Below are 19,103 nucleotides of genomic sequence, written 5' to 3'. Positions count from 1 at the left end.
TGTACAAAACCCCTGCCCAGTTCACCGGCGCAAGCACAATTCAAGGCCGGTCTTCACCTTCACCGTCCACTCATACTTTACGCAGCAGTGCGTGCTCCGTGTGGAGCGGCGTGGAGCACTCCCTTCTTAAGCTCCGGCCTGCACGTCCGTGAAACCCCTGGACTCAAACGCAGATGCTGCAGGAACTCTCAAACGTTCTCCTAACCCTAACCCTCATTTTTGTTCATCTCCCAATGGAAGCACAGATAGCATCACTACCAGTTTTATTCACACCCATTGACCACTACTTTAATATTGGGGTAACACGTCAGGCAGTATTGCGTCGACTGCTTAAAGAGGAGGGCAGCAATTTACAAGATTGATCACACAAAAAAAATCCCCAAAAAATGACATAAAACCATCATTTAAAAACATTTCCCCCCACATTAGAGCGGAGATTAGTTGGTCCATTTGAAGATCTCTAGCTATACTGACTGAATGTACTGTCGACAGAAGACACTGCGGTGGCAAAAATGAAAAGTGGGGGGGGGAAAGGCAGTGATGCCAACGTAAGCACTTTAGGGTCCACGTGCATAACGATCCTCACGTTCCCCTACATGGGCGGTGCAGTGGTGCGTACGCTCCAACCGCACCGTATGAAAATCTCTGCTCCTCAGCTGCCCCGTCCCTGTGAACCGGCATTGGGAGCAGGAGCAGCCAGCAGGGCTCCAACACAGCCAACACTCAGACGGACGGGGATCTGAATGAGCACGGGCAGGCGAGCCATTCGAGTCGACTGACTACTCCGAAAGGACAGACACAGACACAGACACAGACACAGACACAGACACGACCACACAGACACAACACACACACACACCACACACACACACACACACACACACACACACACACACAAGGCACGGTTTACACGAATGAAGACAGACAAAAGCACGCACTGCACCGGTCCGTCTCGGCCACACTGATGCTCCTGTTCCACCAAAGCTCTACACACCAGGCACCACAGGTCAGTATATCAATGTCCAGGAAATGAAAAGGTCAGTGACGCTTTGGTTTGTCGCTTCATTTCAGCCTCTGTGTTCCCCCCACTGCCACATGGGGTGAGGCAAGAGGCAAACTGCAGAGTAAAGACACGAACAGGAAAGCAGAGCTGCGCCGCTCGCACACTAGACTACGCTGGCCTCATTTCATTCAGTCCGTTTAAAAAAGCATTATTTGGAGAGGAAAAAAAAAAAAAAAAAGAGTAGCAATAAGACAATGCAAAACAAATCATAATGACAATGTAAAATTAAACATCCCAGAAAAAAAATACACCTTGTTTCAATGGAAGGCGATGCCATGAGAACATCTAGGAAATCTTACTGTCATAAAGTCTGAGTAGAGAATGACTAATTCCAGCCAAACTGTCCCATTTCCTAAGCACAGTTCACCGTGAGCAGTGGGCAGTATTGTAGCCTACCACACTGTACCAGTGTGACATTATAGAGCAGGAATAGTACAGGGACAGTACAATCAAATACAAAAAAGAACAACAGCAGTCCTTACACAGACATGACCAACTATACATAATTGAAACATGGGAGCAAGACATTATTCGTAGTTGCATTTCACTTTCTTAAAAATAATTGCCAATTTGTTTCTTATGCCAGTCAATTCAGTCTTTTTTTTTTAAACCATCAAAGACCTTTCTTTATTTTTTTGAACACACGTGATTCCCCTTTAAGTGTAAGCGCTCCACAGAAAGTCCAGCGGTAAAGCACACTGCTGAGGACCAGGGTATTCCCCCTGCCACACAGCTTTCTTTCACCCTGCAATGGGAGAGGTCCAGAACCATGACCTCTACTTCCCATCTGTCAACCAAAGACTCAATTCTCATACAGAGTCCGTATCCATCCTGTGGCTGGGACAGGGCAGCTTGTACTCACTTTCTTAACAGCGCGTGGCCCTGTTTGAGGCCACGGGGCCGTTGTGACACTGGGAATCGGACATCTGAAGTCAGTTCGGTAACACAGCACCTGTAATGTAGTCGCAGTTGGATTTACTAGCAGCAACACCCGTGTTGGGCAAGACTAGCCCGGAGATAGCCCAACCTCCTCCTGTTAAGCACACGCACTCCATTCTTCCATGTTCCCCCACTGTCCATTCAGGAGCGCTTCCCCAAATAAACTCCCTTGAGAAAAAGAGGAAGGGGCCTTTTTCCTGCAAGTTCTCTCACCCTCCATTCAATCTTCACTCTCTGGGATTTCTCCCTTTACATGACCAGTTCTCTTTTTCTTTGTGTTTGCTGTAAGAGACACAGGAGGCAAGTCAGCAAGATAAAGCGTATATAACATGCAACAGTGTAACATTTTATTTAGCAAAGACAGAATATTACTACAAAATAACCGAAATAAAATACTGACTCAGACATTCAGTTCAGTACTTGAACAAGGTGTGGCAGAACTATAAAAATGAATAATAAAAGTGGAAGTAACACACGCAGGATTAGCAAGGAAGACAAACACAGAATAGAGGCAAAGGGAAGACCTACCGACTGATAAGAGGTAGGACTGTTAGTGAGCCTTAATACAATATATGCCTGCCAAAAATTTCATGAAATGAAATATTTTAATGTGCTTTGTATTTTAAGTGACATTACAACATTACACTTATTTCCATATAGTGTTCCCACAAAATTACAGGCAATAAATGAAATGAACATAACATATCAAAGTATGTCAACTAGCAAGCTCATCTTTGGCTTTTCACTTAAATTCATTGAATACATTTTCTGTTGACTCATTGTTTTCAGACGTGGTGGTCGACTTGGAGTCAGCCGGTTGTGCAACTGCGGAAAGCAAACTCTCGAGCCAAAAACGTCTTCAAAAATACATCTCATCATGGTTATTTTTGACCTGGTGTCATGAAGGCATTATTGCTTGCCTCAACACGCTTAAAAGAACCTCAGCCAATAGCAATGCAGGAACTGTGTGTAGATTAGCATATTGCATCAAGGCATGTGTTGATGCAATCTGTTATATTCATGAGTTTGTGATGTAGCCCTTAACATAAGTGTCCAGAAAGAGCTGACGCATTCTATTACATTCATAAGATCAAGCTATACAACACATGAAGTTTTATCACATCGAAAATGAATGCGTCAACACGTCAAATTTTAATGAATCAAATTTACACGTTGACACGTTCATTCTATCAGTCTAAACAGTTTTCCCATCTACGCTACAATTTTTCCCATGTCAACAGCTCTAATACAACCTTGACGAGATGAACTTTAAGATTTTTGGCACTGCTGCCTTTCCAAATGCAATGCACATCAGATATTTCTTTCACCATGAAGTCAACTGTGAACTGAGACCCAAGTTTAAAAAAAAAAAAAAAAAAAAAAAAAAAAAAGCTTTAAGTCCAAACTTACTGGTTAACAACGAAGCACTCGGTCACATGTTGGTCTCAGGAACATTGCCTTTGAGTGAAGCGGCATCATCGCTGTTTGAGAGCTCTTCAGAGGTAGCTTCAACGCTGAGGGACAGATGGAGGAGCAGGCACTTATCAGCTCCTTGTCAGTACAGTTTGGGTACAACTACAACTACAGTCAATGAAAAACCTCTACTGGGGGTTATAAACTCAAACCCTAGATTTTGCTTGATTGGGCATTTTTCAAAATGCTCCGATTATTATAAGGAACAGCTACCATCTACAATTCTGCAAAAATAGCAAATTACAAATTATTACCATAGCAGAGGTTGACTCAAAGCTACACACACTAATCCTCTGGGTTCTACACCTACACAGCAGTGGTGAAACATTTTGATTGTGTGCAAGTCAGTCTCCTACCTGTGGGGGGTGCTGTGTTCTTGATCTGTGCTGGCTGACTTGTGCACCTCCACTCCTACTGCCCTGTAGAAAGACGTTTGACGTGAGGGGCAATACACCTACGGAGTGATAGGGAAAGAGAAGAAGAGAGGACAGACTCATGGAGCGAGAGACAGGCAAGGAGGATGGGCAGATAAAGGCAGGCAGGGAGAGGAGAGATGTGGAAGATGGAGCGATGGAGACAAACCTGAGGGGGGGAGAGGTGGAGGCGGGGCCTGTGCTTCCCAGGGAGGAGGTGGAGAGTGTGGTTTCCACAGAGTCGCTGGTGACACCTTCCAGGGGAGGAGTCCTTGGAAGAAGATCTGGACGGCCCGACTGCATACCTGTACAGAAAGAAAAAAAGGACACAAAATGGCACACTTGTGCTGAAATGCTGAAAGGCCAATGAATTTCTTATGCAGGACCACCTAGGTAATTTTAGCACTGGGCTCAAACATGTTTGTAGTTACTGACATTAAAAGCTGCATGCAAAAAATGCATTTTGTTCTGCAAACACAGTCATAATTTTAAACTTCATTGCTCCAAAATCAGATGATGTTCAAACTCTTATTGACACTCGATTATTCTTGTCTGTGATGAATGCCTGTGTGTCCTGCTCTTCCTGCTCTGGCTGAATCTGTGTGGGAGTGCCCAACCAACGGTAATAACCGACTGCTGACTAACACACGGTGGAACCAGTCAGACAAACATTTACCGTGCACCAAAAACATTCCCTTTGGCAAAACGTGTAGTGCAAGTAGTTAAATACTGTGACTAAGTTCGACAGCCACTGAATTCTAACAGGGATGGTAGCATACTTTTTCCAAACCCTACATGACTGGTCTGCACAAAGAAGATTATATTCAAATACTCTGAGTAATATCTGAATCACCCAGAAAGCCTTCAGGATTTCAACTGGTTTTTGTTCTCCGAGACGCATCTAGAGCCAATGTACAGCACTTCGGTTCTCATCTACATTTTAGGTATTTTCATATGGAAAAAAAATGGCACCAACTGTTCTTAAGGCTATAAAAACATGGCCCATTTTCTTTTTTAGATGAAATCCTCCCTTAAATAATATCCAGCTAACTGTGATGGTCTGGATAAACGTGATGCAAGACACGCCCGATGGCGCCTTTCATGGCCTCACCTGCCCTTTAACCCTGTCACTTCCTTACCTTCCCACTGCACAACCCTTCTCAGCCCCCCCACATCCTCCCTCTTCCCCCAGCATACGTTATCTTTGCAGCCTCTCTGCAGTCAGCGCCCCCCCCCCCCCCCCTCACTCACCGCTCTCCCCCTCCGCCTCGGCCTGGGTGAAGTGGGAGTGGTAGACCAGCCGGGGCTCCGCCAGCATCCCGGCAGCTTGGGGCTGCGGCCCCGCGGCCGTGCCGGTCCTCCGAGGGCCGCCCTGACCCCCGCCCCGGCTCTTCTTAGAGGGGGAGGACTTCACTGAGGGAAGGAAAGGGCGGGTGAGCCACGCGTTACAGACGGTGCACGAACACGCGGGAGAGAGACGTGCGCGGGAGGGTCCAAACTCTTCAAACGAGCACCCAGTTCACTCACGTGGGATCTTCTTAAAGACCGTGCTGCACATGAACTGCTGGAAGCGGTCTGCATAGAATCCGGGCCTGTGCACTGACACCGTGTCCTAAGGACAGCAGAAGGCCGTGTGTAACATGGGATTAACACCAGGACTGCGAATTCAGTTTGGACACAAATGTAAAGCACAAAGCACACTTACCCCATCGTGAACCAGGGCCTTCCACGAGTGCTCCAACTTCTTTACGAACCTTGAAGCACAAAGGGGTTGCAATGAAGAGGTGAAAATGGTCCTAGAGCAAATTAACTTGGTGTACACTTCCACAGATCTACAACCTGTGGGCCACCTGTACTGAGTAGTAGAACAGCTAAGAAAATCCGTTGGAAAGACCGAGTGTCTCCAAACCACTTTCTTCTGTTTAACATGTGCATTCCTCTATTCAAGCCCCCTCCCCACACAAACCATCCCACAGTGCTGAAACCGAGCGGTTACCTGTATGACTGCAGGATGTCGATGATGCCGATGTACACCAGCATTCTATCGCCCTTGCCATTGCGTGCTGGAATCCCGCCCAAGCTGTTAACAAAAACAAATCATCGCAGGTCATCGGCAAAGGCAGCAGGAACACCGCTAGTGATGACTCACCGACCCCAGCGCGAGCGGAGGAGGGGAGGGGCGAAAAAGCAGACTCACTGGTCCTGGTCCTGCTCGGAGTCCAGCGCTCCCTTGCCCCGCGCCTCCCCCTGGATGGACTCCATGGCGGTGCTGTACAGGGCTTTCTGGGCCTGAGGCCTCCTCTGGTCGGGCGTCATGGCCGCCTCGGTGCCCACGCCCTCGTTGGCACGCTCGCGGCACGCCTGGTCCAGGTTGTGGATTCCCATCAGCAAGCTGTAGTCCATGATCTTGAAGCTCTGCAGCAGCTGGGGACGCAGCAAGGACAAATAAGCACAAACTGTGATATATATTTATATACATACATATATAAACGGGAAAATGAGTGGTGCGAAAATAAAGACTTATTAGATGACAAGATATTTGGTCGGTCTAAAGAGGATTTGTTAAGGAGGTCCTCTTCTCACACGCACACACGTACAAATGCACGCACGCACACAGGTGCGCAGGCACACACATGCACAAGCACAAACACACATGCCTACCCACAGAGACAGACAGACAGAGAGGGAGGGACACACAGAGACAGACATAATGAGAGGGAGGGACACACAGAGACAGACATACAGAGAGGGAGGGACACACAGAGACAGACATACAGAGAGGGAGGGACACACAGAGACAGACATACAGAGAGGGAGGGACACACAGAGACAGACATACAGAGAGGGAGGGACACACAGAGACAGACATACAGAGAGGGAGGGACACACAGAGGGAGACAGACAGAGAGGGAGGGACACACAGAGACAGACATACAGAGAGGGAGGGACACACAGAGACAGACATAATGACAGGGAGGGACACACAGAGACAGACAATGACAGGGAGGGACACACAGAGACAGACATACAGAGAGGGAGGGACACACAGAGACAGACATACAGAGAGGGAGGGACACACAGAGACAGACATACTGACAGGGAGGGACACACAGAGACAGACATACAGAGAGGGAGGGACACACAGAGACAGACATACAGAGAGGGAGGGACACACAGAGACAGACATAATGACAGGGAGGGACACACAGAGACAGACATACAGAGAGGGAGGACACACAGAGACAGACATACAGAGAGGGAGGGACACACAGAGACAGACATAATGACAGGGAGGGACACACAGAGACAGACATACAGAGAGGGAGGGACACACAGAGACAGACATAATGACAGGGAGGGACACACAGAGACAGACATACAGAGAGGGAGGGACACACAGAGACAGACATAATGACAGGGAGGGACACACAGAGACAGACATACAGAGAGGGAGGGACACACAGAGACAGACATACTGACAGGGAGGGACACACAGAGACAGACATACAGAGAGGGAGGGACACACAGAGACAGACATAATGACAGGGAGGGACACACAGAGACAGACATACAGAGGGAGGGACACACAGAGACAGACATACAGAGAGGGAGGGACACACAGAGACAGACATACAGAGAGGGAGGGACACACAGAGACAGACATACAGAGAGGGAGGACACACAGAGACAGACATACAGAGAGGGAGGGACACACAGAGACAGACATAATGACAGGGAGGGACACACAGAGACAGACATACAGAGAGGGAGGGACACACAGAGACAGACATACAGAGAGGGAGGGACACACAGAGACAGACATACAGAGAGGGAGGGACACACAGAGACAGACATACAGAGAGGGAGGGACACACAGAGACAGACATACAGAGAGGGAGGGACACACAGAGACAGACATACAGAGAGGGAGGGACACACAGAGACAGACATACAGAGAGGGAGGGACACACAGAGACAGACATACAGAGAGGGAGGGACACACAGAGACAGACATACAGAGAGGGAGGGACACACAGAGACAGACATACAGAGAGAGAGGGACACACAGAGACAGACATACAGAGAGGGAGGGACACACAGAGGGAGACAGGCAGAGAGGGAGGGACGCAGAGAGGGTCAGACGCACCAGGCAGTCCCTCTGGATGGTCTTGCTCAGGGCGTTGTAGTTCTCGGGCTCCAGCAGCAGGCCCTCGGGCAGGTCCTGGATGAAGTCCAGGTCCTTGAAGGTGGGGATTTTCTTCTCGCGCTCCTTGGGCGACGCGCGCCGCTTGTAGGTGGAGCCCTTCAGGTCGTACTTCAGGTGCATCGGCACCGCGCTGGGCAGCAGGTTGTTCATAACCACGATGCGGATGTTCTTGCCTCCGGCTTGCACGCAGTACAGCCCGTAAAATTTGGGAAGGAGTGTGCGCTTGTTTTGGTTCAGGTTCTAGAGAGGAACAGCAGGTTAGACCTTTTTTTTTACCTTTGCAAAAACAGACTGAACCATATATGTCCACCAAAATAACAAATGTTCTCAAAAATTGCATGTACATTACACAAACTAGTTACAGTGCAGTTCGTAAGTACTTAAAAGGGCTGCAATTCCTACATGGATCACTGGATATGGATGCAAATGTACTTAAACCTGAGAGTCTGCACTTACAGCAGTCCCCATATTCATTGCTTAACTTCAAATCCAATGTGATTGAGTAGAGACAATACAACAGAAACTGCTTAATACTTACAGACTACACTGCACATAGTCATGGCTAAGTCTTGCCTGTTATAGCCTGCTAGACCTTAACATGATGAACACAGAGATATTGTGAGATGCTGTGTCGCTGAGACACAAGCCCCTTATTCACCATGAAGTATCCAGGCAGCAGTTTCTGCAGGAACTCGGCCTCCTTGTGCTGCACTGTCTTGATGATAAACTCATCATCGCTGGAGACGTAGAAGATGGAGCCACTCGCACCAGAGTTCGACAGCTCAATTAAGGACTCATTACACAGGGAATACTGCAATGCAAACAATGACAGTGGCAATTACAGAAATTTCATAAACATCCTCTTTTAAAAATGCAAGTGATGCAGCTATTCGTACACCGATGATTCCGAAGACACTAAAGATCAGTGGTTCATTCTGATGTCATTCTGGTTATTATTTTCATCAAATGTACTTCCCATTTCTGATAAGATGTGAGAGTAAAAGAAACTGAAGAGCGTGAGTGCTGAGACTGACCAGGTAGTCATCTGGCCGGATTCCAAAGAGTTCTCGGAAATAGCGGAAAGCGATGGGGGCGTAGGTCTTGAACCTGAAATCGCTGTAGTGGTGCGCTGGCGTCAGGTTACTGCCCTCACTGCGTGAGAGACACAAAAAAACATAAGCAGGTGCTGGCTGGGAACTGTAGTCAAAGATAAACTTCAGATGCAAACAAAAGGCAATCACAACCAAAATCACAACGCAACCAAAAAATAACAAATGGCAACAGACTCGAAAGTCATGCCCCCCCTGCTGAATGGGAGGAGGAAACGCATGCGCGTGAGAATACATTCTCATTTCCCGCAGACCTTGGGAAGAATATGCTCTCCACCACCACAAAGTCCTGCATGAGAACGTCCCGCTCGGCCTTCTGGCTCAGAGACCCCACCGTGTGAGTGATGCCAAGCTGGATGGCACCTTTCAGGGCAGAAGAAGTTGTCTGTGGGAGAAGGGGCAACAGAGGATAAATAAGGGCACAGGGTGAGTGGGCAAAGATAGTACAGTAGAGGGCTCTAATTGGCTGCTATTATTGGCCAGTCTATTGTAAACTCATTGCTTTACTTGCAGCGATGATTTCAAATATCAGCTGAGCACTAGAATCACCAGAGGCCAGCCATTTCAACTGTTCTCACTTCATCCAAAACTGTAATTCTATGTGGCTGATCATTATACATTCAAATTTTTACAGTGGTATTTCTGATTTTCTTTTTTTTTTTTTTTTTTGCTCCTTGTCGAGATTTGAAATGTGAGGTCCTTAGCAAGCATAATCTGGACTAAGCTCTGTGCTGCTCAAAGGCTCATTTTCACCCGGTGCGGTTGGTCTTTTTCTTTGGCTCTTGTCGTCTCTTCATTAGATCCTGTCTCTCGCTGCAGTGTTAAGTCCTGTGGTATTTTAAGGGTCACGGTTTGCCACTACACTCTGACAGCGCGTTGACCTCTGAACACATGCTGACCTTCTTGTAGGTGGTCTCTCCGGTGGGGTCAACCCCCCGGTGACCGATGGTCTTCTTCATGGTCTGAGAGGTGCCCGAGGAGCCGGCCGCCTACGGGGAACAATACAGGGTCGTCCGGGGAGGCGGAGGGGATGGGGATACAGAAAACCGCAAATGCTACTTTTAAATAGCGGGAGGACTAATGACATTCTCTAAATGTTTTACGTGTTAAACTGATACAGCTAAAACTGAAGCATTTCTACCATGCACATGTACAACTAAACCAAAGTGGAGCCAGCCGGCTGCTAAAATGCAAAACTCTGCTCAGTGACTCACAGAAATAGCAGTCGGCTTGAAATCTGACAACCGCAGTGGTCATTAATCTTGGGGTTGAATGATGCCAAATAAAATACTCCGCCGACAAATAAATAATATTACAGCATTAAAAGGTCCATCTTTGCTTACCTCCGGCGAGCCAACCTTTCGAGCTCCACTGGACCCTTCGGTGAGAAAGAGACAGACAGACAGACATGAGAAACTGTGGTTTAAAGGGCCTCCTTTAAAGACCGCCACATTTAAAAGAAATTCTCTTATTTTTGCTTTTCGGTATACAAACTACCTTTTGGCCCTCATGTCAATGTAAAAGCTGCTTTGAAATGTGATTTTTAAAATGGGACACTGCAGAAGGAAGAGACTAAACATCACACAAGTATTTCGCAGTTAGCACCTAAAATGCCTTCAGCCCACAGCAGCGATGTCAAACTCCAGTCCTGGAGTGACGCACTGTCTGCTCAGCGTGAGACCTTGAGAACAGGATGTGTAGCCATTCAACAGCTTAAACGATTCACTGGTGCTGAAACTCACCAAAAAAACCAGCAGACACTTCTGACACAACGATGGCCCACAGGGTTGCACAACGGGATTGTGACAGATAGCCAACTTGTCAATAATCTTAAAATTCTGCACCAAGCTTTTCAAACATCTGACTTAACAGCTGACAAAGACTAGCTTGCATACTAGAGCCCATCTGTGCATTCAACACCAAAGGTGAATGATGTGCCAATTCTCAACTGAGAGGTTTCACCTACTTAAAATTAGGTGGCACGTCATTACATGACATCTCAACTTTCAGTATTTAATGTCATGGCTTTGGAAAAACTTAAATGCTTTATTGGAATGAAAAAGGCTAATATGCATTTGGAAATAGATGCTACTCTGACAAAAATATTTCGAACATTTACCCAAAACTGTGGGAGCAGTCACGGTGAAACATCCTTTCTTGCTGATCCAAAACATAAAAAAACAAACATCTGAACTAATCGCAAATTTCAATCCTGCTTCGTCATTTAAACAGTCTTGCGCACAGCAGCTGACGTTCAGCTGATGAAATGCACAGCGGATGGACTGACAGGAAAATGATATTTCACAAGACTAACAGAATCAGCCTCTGTGGCAGGAAAGAACACAGCTTGCAATTCAGCACGAACTAACACTCTTCATCACAGTTAGAGTTACAGAAATGAAGCTGCGCTATGCAGAAAAACGCCAGTGTGAATCAACGCTGTGTTCTTGCTCCCAACATTCTAGAGCAGGGGTCCTCAATCTTATCCAGAAAGGGCCGGTGTGGGTGCAGGCTTTCATTCCAACCAAGCAGTTACACACCTGATTCTGCTGATCAACCACTAGAGTCTTTGCTAAGGACCTTGATTAGTGGAATCAGGTGTGTAACTGCTTGGTTGGAATGAAAGCCTGCACCCACACCGGCCCTTTCTGGATAAGATTGAGGACCCCTGTTCTAGAGTGCTTGGCCCATACCACAGCAGCAGCAGAGGTAAGCTGTCCCTCACTCCAACCACACATGCCAGAGCACCAAGCTTGTTTCGTTAACAAACAACTCAGTAAGTAGTAATAGGGCGACATAGCTCAGGAGGTAAGAGCGGTTGTCTGGCTGTCGGAGGGTTCCCGGTTCGATCCCCCACTCTGGGCATGTCGAAGTGTCCCTGAGCAAGACACCTACCCCTAATTGCTCCCAACAAGCTGATTGGTACCTTGCATGGCAGTCTTTCACCATTGGTGTGTGAGTGAGAGTGTGAATGGGTGAATGAGAGGCATCAATTGTAAAGCACTTTGGATAAAACCGCTACATAAATGCAGTCCATTTACCATTTAATAAGCATTGCAACTACCAAATGCATTATCAACAATAAAATGTTTCATGTTATATGACAAAGCAGTTCTCTCCTGTAATACATCCTCCTGTGTATGTATTGGAAATGCGCGGCAAGTAAACAATCCTGTTTCTTCCACGCCTCAGAGTAAACATTCCACAGTCAGTCCACAGTCCTGTCAAACTTGTTTTGACCATACTGAGCATCACGTACGAAAACAAGGGGAAACACCTATCCCAGTGTAGGTTAGAGAAACTGCAACCAACACTGAGTCCCTGTTGCAGCCAAAGCCAAACACGGGCTCACTGTAAACACTCCAACGCTACAGCTGAGGCCCTTCTCCCAACTACAACAGCAACAGAGGAGCCACGGTGCAGGTCAGGGACGAAAGCGCCACCCCAGTGCTGGCACCGAAAAGCCTGTCCACTCAGAACATCTGCCAAAGAATTCAATGGGCAGGAAATGGAGCGGTATCGAATTCAGTCTGCGAATCTGGTGTCCAAAACAGAGCAGTGACTAAGAGGCTAGAGCGAGGGGAGAAGGCAGGCCCCTGCCGGAAAGAGGCAGTGACGAGCTTGGCTGTGGGACAGGGAGGATCAGATGGCCAGAGCGTCTACCAGTGCTCCTGTCCTTCAGCCTTAACACAAACTGAGCAGACCCTACGGGACCGTGTGAGAAATGAAGGAGGCCTGTACAGTACATGCGGCAGTGGCCAAAGCAGACGCTCGACATACTCGTAAATAGGGCCACCAAAATGTCTCTATGTGACCAGCAGGGATTTAAACTTGTATTATTTAATCAACTTAGATTATAAGTGGTGGTATAAATGGGATAATTGCTTGAGAAGGAGCTTGCCAAAGAAGCTATGGCGACCACTAGCTGGCAGAGGACTGACAAACCATGCTAGAAAACAAGAGGAGACAAACCGATGAAGCACCTACTCATAAAGGACCAATGACCCCATGCACACATTACAGTTAACATCTCAGGTGTCTGTCAGAAAGACCATCTCAGGTGGCCCAAATCATGTAGGCCTGTCACACCCACTTGAATGGGACTACAGGCGTGTAACCACTAGCAACAATTATTTCAGGACATATGCTGGTACAAATACTACAAAAGCTGGTGTTTTTTGTTTTTGTAAATCAAGATAATAAAGACTCAGAGCGACAATCTAGTCAGCATAGAACCAATGAATAAATACCTTAAGACATGGGATATACTGTGAGACATCATAGCTGTATGAACATACGATCCAAATCATTCACTAAATCAATGAGTAGTAAATGAATTTCCATGGAGAAAAATAAAGACAAAAGCTTTAAGTTTCTGAAGAGGTTAATAATGAATTTGGATGCTGACATTGGTGCGTCTGTTAAAAGTACAGAAATGTTTCCTGCTTCCTGTTCAAAACATCTCTAGCTATCACAAATGCATCAACACCCCTGGAAAGCATAGGGCACACACTGAAGCAGCAGAGGGCCACGCTCAGCTAAAAAAATAAACTCATATGTGTAAAGCAGTGTCGAGATCATTCTACAGCAGGACTCTTAATAACTCACACACTGCGCGCACACGCATACTGCGTGCATACACACATACTGCGCACGTACACACATACTAGCACGTACACACCACAGCACAGCACTACCATGCAGGTACCTCTGCGAGAAGCTATTCTCCTCCAGAACTGAGTCCTCAGGTCTGTGGGGCAGGACATGTCAAGTTAGACATCATGGATACAGCACTCATGCAAAATGGTCACTCACCACATCATTCTGGGAGTTTTGAGCTGAAAACATGAAATCAGGGATTTGATATTTTCTCAACAGAAAAAGAGATGTCAGACAGTAGGCATGGAAACCTCACCATTCCATCACAAGCTATTCAAGTACCCTGCGGCTCATTGTTTTACCAGACAGGGCAGTGTTACTTAACAGGCACTTCGAACAACCTGTTTGGCAAATTTTTCATTTAAATTACCAAACTTATAATGCAGAGGCACCACCCTCTCCATTTTCACCCACCAGAGTATCGCGCCCTGTTCCAGTCCCATTTATGGGTTTAAATATAGAGCTGGAGAACTGCATGCATCACCTGATCCTCTGTGTTGTTTATCAACCTAATTTGGGGCTGCAGAATCACACTGCACCCTCAAAAACAACCAGACATGTTATTTTTCACCAGTGACTAAAAGGAAAAAAAAAAGATACTGGGCACCAGTAAGAGACCCAAACAGTCCTGAGGGAAGTGCAAGGTTTTAGGACTGAGGAAGGATTTAAGAAGAGATTATCACATAATGAATTGGCTAGACACTCAATTATTCCATCATGTGCATTTCATAAATAGGTAGGTACTGTAGAAACAGGGCCAAATTATAAAAGGTAGGAGCAAGAGAGCTTATTGTGCCCTTTAAATTAAATGCTTTGAAATGCAGACATGGACAGGAAGCTCATAATTAATATAATTTACTACCAATCTCTTAAAGGTTCTGAGGTTTTTTCATAACCCTTCAGCTATGGAACCCTTGAAGTAGGAGTTTTTTTTTTACTATTCCCTCAACAGTCCTGTTCATGTGTCTCTGGGACACAGTAATAACATAAATTTTACATCAATGATTGCAATGTTTGATTTGCATGAAACACTGACATAAAACGTGTTTGTCAGATGTAGGCAACAATAAATAAATAAAAAAATATATATATGCATGTCTGTGTGTGCATGTCTACGTTTGTGTGTGCGTCTCATAAAACTATGTAACATAGTCAGTAACTATGATGCCCTTAAGACTGGCAAAAACCAGTCCGCCAATGGGCGAATAGAAGAGCACCCCACTTTCAGCTTTTGTCCCCGATTGTAGGGGTCCTCACTGGAATTGCACTATAAATGAGATATGCGACTGAGGAACCCCAAGTAACATTCTTATAGTGTTAGAATTGGCACACACCCAGTTTTGTGTTAGGGGATCAAACTTAACCCAGCAGGTTTTGACATTACAAAGCACTTACAATACAATGAGTATCTACTATGCATAGGTCTACCTCATAACAAACTTACTGTTCATTCAAAAACATAACATCTACACTTCATTTAGTATTTTGTAGTCTTTTCCAGAGTAAATTGCTGGAGATTTCTATTCAGATTTTGATGCCGTATTTTCCTGGTTAGATTGAAATACATAACCTGAAAGGACAACAACCTCTGAAAGGGACCAGGCATTCCTTTAGGCTTCAGTACATTCAAGCCCTGGATTGTAAATATGCGGCAAGTGCTCCACCCATTTATCCCAAAGAACAAACTTGACATGGTGAGCAGGTCTTGTTTCATGATGGTAAAATGAAATAGCCTACCTCTCGAAATGACACGACATGGTCTGCAGCGACATAGTAGCACAAAAAGCTGCCTGGCCCGATTCGGCATCCCACAAGCAGTTTCACCTAGCTCTTTCCAGCTATTAACAAGCATAAGGCTCCCTTCCATGTTTGTCATGGGGGCCCTCTTCCTCATCAGAGCTCCCTTAATCTCGGTCAGGATGATACTCAACATCATCCTCCATCCCAGACACTTTCTCCTCTCGTTCACTGTCATAATCAAAAATATGATCAAGAACCTCATGGGTTGTGAATCTAATTTGCATGTGAAATATGCAGATGCTGCTGCAGAATGAAATGGGGATCAGACCCCCCAACCCCACTACACCCCAACCTCAAAATATGGAGTGAGGGTGGGGAGGGGTAGAGTCCATGTAGAATCCTGTTTCGGTCAAATTTCATCAACAGAACTACCCATAACTTTTTTATGCTGCATGACATCAACAACTAAAATTCTTTGCCGGGTCAAATCTGGCCCATAACAACAGAGGCAACAAAATTATATAGACTTAAAATGTAATAAAATGGACAACACTGTATTTGTATTGTTTATATAATTATTCTTGAGGATATCATGAAGTATGGTTCTAATAAAACAAACTATATGGCATTTCTCAACTTGGAAATGGGTCAGAATTGACCATAACACAAGTGGCGGTTAAATAGTTAGTGATCTTACAAAACAGGTGGGGGAAGCTAGTTGCGCAAAATTTGTTTACTTTTTGATATGGTGGCACAAACATACCCGACCACAATTTGATCGAGATTTCACTGATAAGTAATAACTTCAACAGCTGATCAACAACTCCATTAGTCATAAATAAATTACTGTGTAACTAGATGATAACCGAACTTGTCCAACATTAGCTAGGGCTGGCTAATTGGGAAACCTGGAATGAAACCAGCAAGTTGCACAATGCCAGAAACATCGACAAGCTCAACTTGATTTACAGCAGCTAGCTGAATAGCACTATTTAAAAACGAAACTACCAATTAGCTAATTGCTATCCTGTACACCAAAAACGGGACTCGTGTATATTTCAAGTACAACTGGCAAACAAGCACACTTTGCCTAACCAACAGAATGTTGACGCGGGTTGATATCAGTAACTAGCTACCTAGCGAAGTTACCTTGTTTGCCAATGGAAAATTACAGTACTTCCATCTCCAGACTACGTGCAAGCACAACTGCCTTTAACTGGCCATTTAGTTAGCTAGCTAGCTTACTCATACAAGTAATGTAGCTAGTTAACTCCAAAACTATTACTCCACATACAGAGGTAGTTGACACAATATGACACACAACAGTGAAACAACAAGCTAACATAAGCTACCACACTAACACATGATGGCGGATGTATAACTTCTACTAGTCTATGCCAACAATTTTAAAGTTTAGTTAGCTAGCTAGCGAACACAAACGTGTACGTCAATAGCCACTAGCTTGCTCCCTGTATACCTCCACAATTTCACACAATATGTCATATTTGTTTTTAGATATTCATAAATGTGTTAAACTAAAAAAATCTGGCCAGCGAGAAACATACCTGTTGGAGCCATCGATACCGAATCAGCTGGACCGGCAGACGCCATTTTGGTTTCGTTTGGCGTTGGATTTTCCTTACTGCCTTGATTCTATTCAGGCTGCACCCTACTGCACGTCCACTCCCACCGGTTAGATTAACCCCTTCTCTGTGGTGTCTTTCGTAAGGTTTGAGAAAAACGTTCCAAACGAGTACATGGGCACTATATGTACCATCGCCAAATAATTTCGAGTAAGATAAGCCAAAGATAAGCACTACACGTTATCACAAACAGCTAAATTATCTAGACTAGTAATGTTCGACAACCGCCTAACCTATCACAAGTTGTAGACTATACACTGCATGCGGAACACTACATAAACATCACAATTCCATAGCGAATATAACAGACGCAAATGAATGTTAAATAAAATACGTGAAGATAACTTCACAGTATGAACCAACTAGCTACTAAACCATTAAGTTACAAACACAGCTACCCAGCCTGCTACCTTACATCCATTTTCTTGAAAATGATCACTTCATCAAGATATCGGTCTGGTTGGCAAATAAAGTTCATATTTTGGATCGATGTATCTTAGATCTAGCTAGCCAGCTGAATAAATTAATAATGTCAACACGCGCATAACCAAGAATAGCTCTAGCTCGATAAATAGCTAGGCTAGCTCATAAATGTTCCAACAAGCTCAGCAGATATAGATAAATAACAGTATAGACTAATTTATCAAACCAACTGGTAACGACGGTTTATGGTTTGTAATTTTCCCACGGGAAGAATACACTTTGATTTCCCAGTCAGCTGTTGCTGGTGGTCTGCACCCAAGTCCAGATGAGTACACATTTAAAAAAAACATTCACTGTATTCCACAATTCACGTCCTGTGTGGGCTAGCTAGCATCATTATAGCTAGGTAGCTACATGTTTTTAAATCTACACGAGAATATCGTCAGGTTTACTGTCACAATACGCATGCGCAAGATGAGGCAGTCAACCACACAACCGCTGCCTGTTTCAGTCTCACTCATTCAGTCACAGTAATGTACAGTATATACCGCTAGATGTACATCAACAAATCATTTCTAAACTACATATAGGTGTCATGCCCCATAACCTGGGGGCATAACTTTCTATCCTAATAATATGAAATCACCACAACATTCTATCCTAATAATATGATAGCACCATAGCTCCAGTTTTGTAAGATCACTCAACAGAACGCAAGGCCTTACTGAGTGTTCCGTGTACTGAGTACTAACCTGCAGATAGCTAGCCTACTTCCTGTGATCGTGAGAGTGGGTCACCATTAATTGTGGTAGTCTAGCTTCCCATCAACCAGATCATAATCACAGCCTTGTAAATGTTGAAAAGTCTGTCTTGCAACTGCATATGGACAAGCCACCATGATTAACAATTATGATTAACCTGACTGATGTATGACATTATTATTGATTAGTGTTCTGAATAAGCCCACAGCCACAATATAAATTTCAATCAGTCAAAATTAAATGATAGTGTGCAAAAGTATTGAACATAGCCATAATGTAAAACAAACCGTGTGACAAGCTTAAGAAACCAATTGTAGGACACGTGCATTTCTGCATGACATGTGGCCTGACATGTTTAAGTATGCCACCTGACTTGTCCACCCATTTTGAACAAGGTACTGACTGACAGCCCAAAATTAAAAGCATGCTGTGATCTTAAACTGAAATCCTTAGTAATAATTGGCATTGCTGACATCACCCCATTCTTGTGCATTGATGGAAAAACTCTCAGCACAAATTCAGTTCACAGTTTGGGTCAGCAGAATGAGTTGTATCAGCACAGAAGCACACAACAGTCCAGACGCAAACTTTTAAATAGACAGCACCACAGACTGCACTTTCATAATTCTGCATAATGCATACACTCATGTTTATAAGCAATAATAACATAATG

At 45.0% G+C, this 19,103-nt stretch overlaps 1 protein-coding gene across 3 annotated transcripts; it reads right to left on the bottom strand.

The window, feature by feature from the left end:
- Nucleotides 1–1,042: 1,042 nt before the first annotated feature.
- LOC135264702 (phosphatidylinositol 4-phosphate 5-kinase type-1 alpha-like) lies at nt 1,043–18,093 on the bottom strand. 3 transcript variants are annotated; one of them, XM_064353497.1, is made up of 17 exons: nt 17,946–18,093; nt 17,169–17,322; nt 10,548–10,582; nt 10,104–10,193; nt 9,459–9,589; nt 9,130–9,247; nt 8,754–8,906; nt 8,036–8,335; nt 6,086–6,312; nt 5,885–5,968; nt 5,594–5,642; nt 5,416–5,500; nt 5,140–5,301; nt 4,058–4,193; nt 3,832–3,894; nt 3,413–3,516; nt 1,043–2,284 (listed from the first exon to the last, which is right to left on the bottom strand). In XM_064353497.1, exons 2-16 carry the CDS (start codon nt 17,212–17,214, stop codon nt 3,435–3,437), a joined length of 1,761 nt encoding a protein of 586 aa, XP_064209567.1. In that variant the 5' UTR covers nt 17,215–17,322; nt 17,946–18,093; the 3' UTR covers nt 1,043–2,284; nt 3,413–3,434. The 3 variants fall into 3 exon arrangements, 2 of the variants coding, with proteins under 2 accessions (XP_064209567.1, XP_064209559.1); XM_064353489.1 differs by lacking the exons at nt 17,169–17,322; nt 17,946–18,093 and adding an exon at nt 13,913–14,243; XR_010332783.1 differs by lacking the exons at nt 1,043–2,284; nt 17,169–17,322; nt 17,946–18,093 and adding an exon at nt 13,913–14,251 and having other exon boundaries at nt 3,832–3,929.
- Nucleotides 18,094–19,103: the final 1,010 nt, after the last annotated feature.

Source organism: Anguilla rostrata, chromosome 1, assembly GCF_018555375.3.
Source record: "Anguilla rostrata isolate EN2019 chromosome 1, ASM1855537v3, whole genome shotgun sequence".
NCBI lineage: Eukaryota > Metazoa > Chordata > Actinopteri > Anguilliformes > Anguillidae > Anguilla > Anguilla rostrata.
Note: the sequence above shows the minus strand (reverse complement) of the source record. Positions and strands in the feature narration are given on the sequence as shown.

Bases quoted from the DNA above. Each gene is read 5' to 3' on its own strand.
- LOC135264702 (XM_064353489.1), bottom strand. From the start codon at position 13,970: ATGTCCTGCCCCACAGACCTGAGGACTCAGTTCTGGAGGAGAATAGCT. The intron at 10,583-13,912 runs GTACCTGCATGG...TTCTCACCGAAG, and splicing joins GAGAATAGCTTCTCGCAGAG to GGTCCAGTGGAGCTCGAAAG. The intron at 3,895-4,057 runs GTTTGTCTCCAT...GTCTTTCTACAG, and splicing joins TCCACCTCTCCCCCCCTCAG to GGCAGTAGGAGTGGAGGTGC.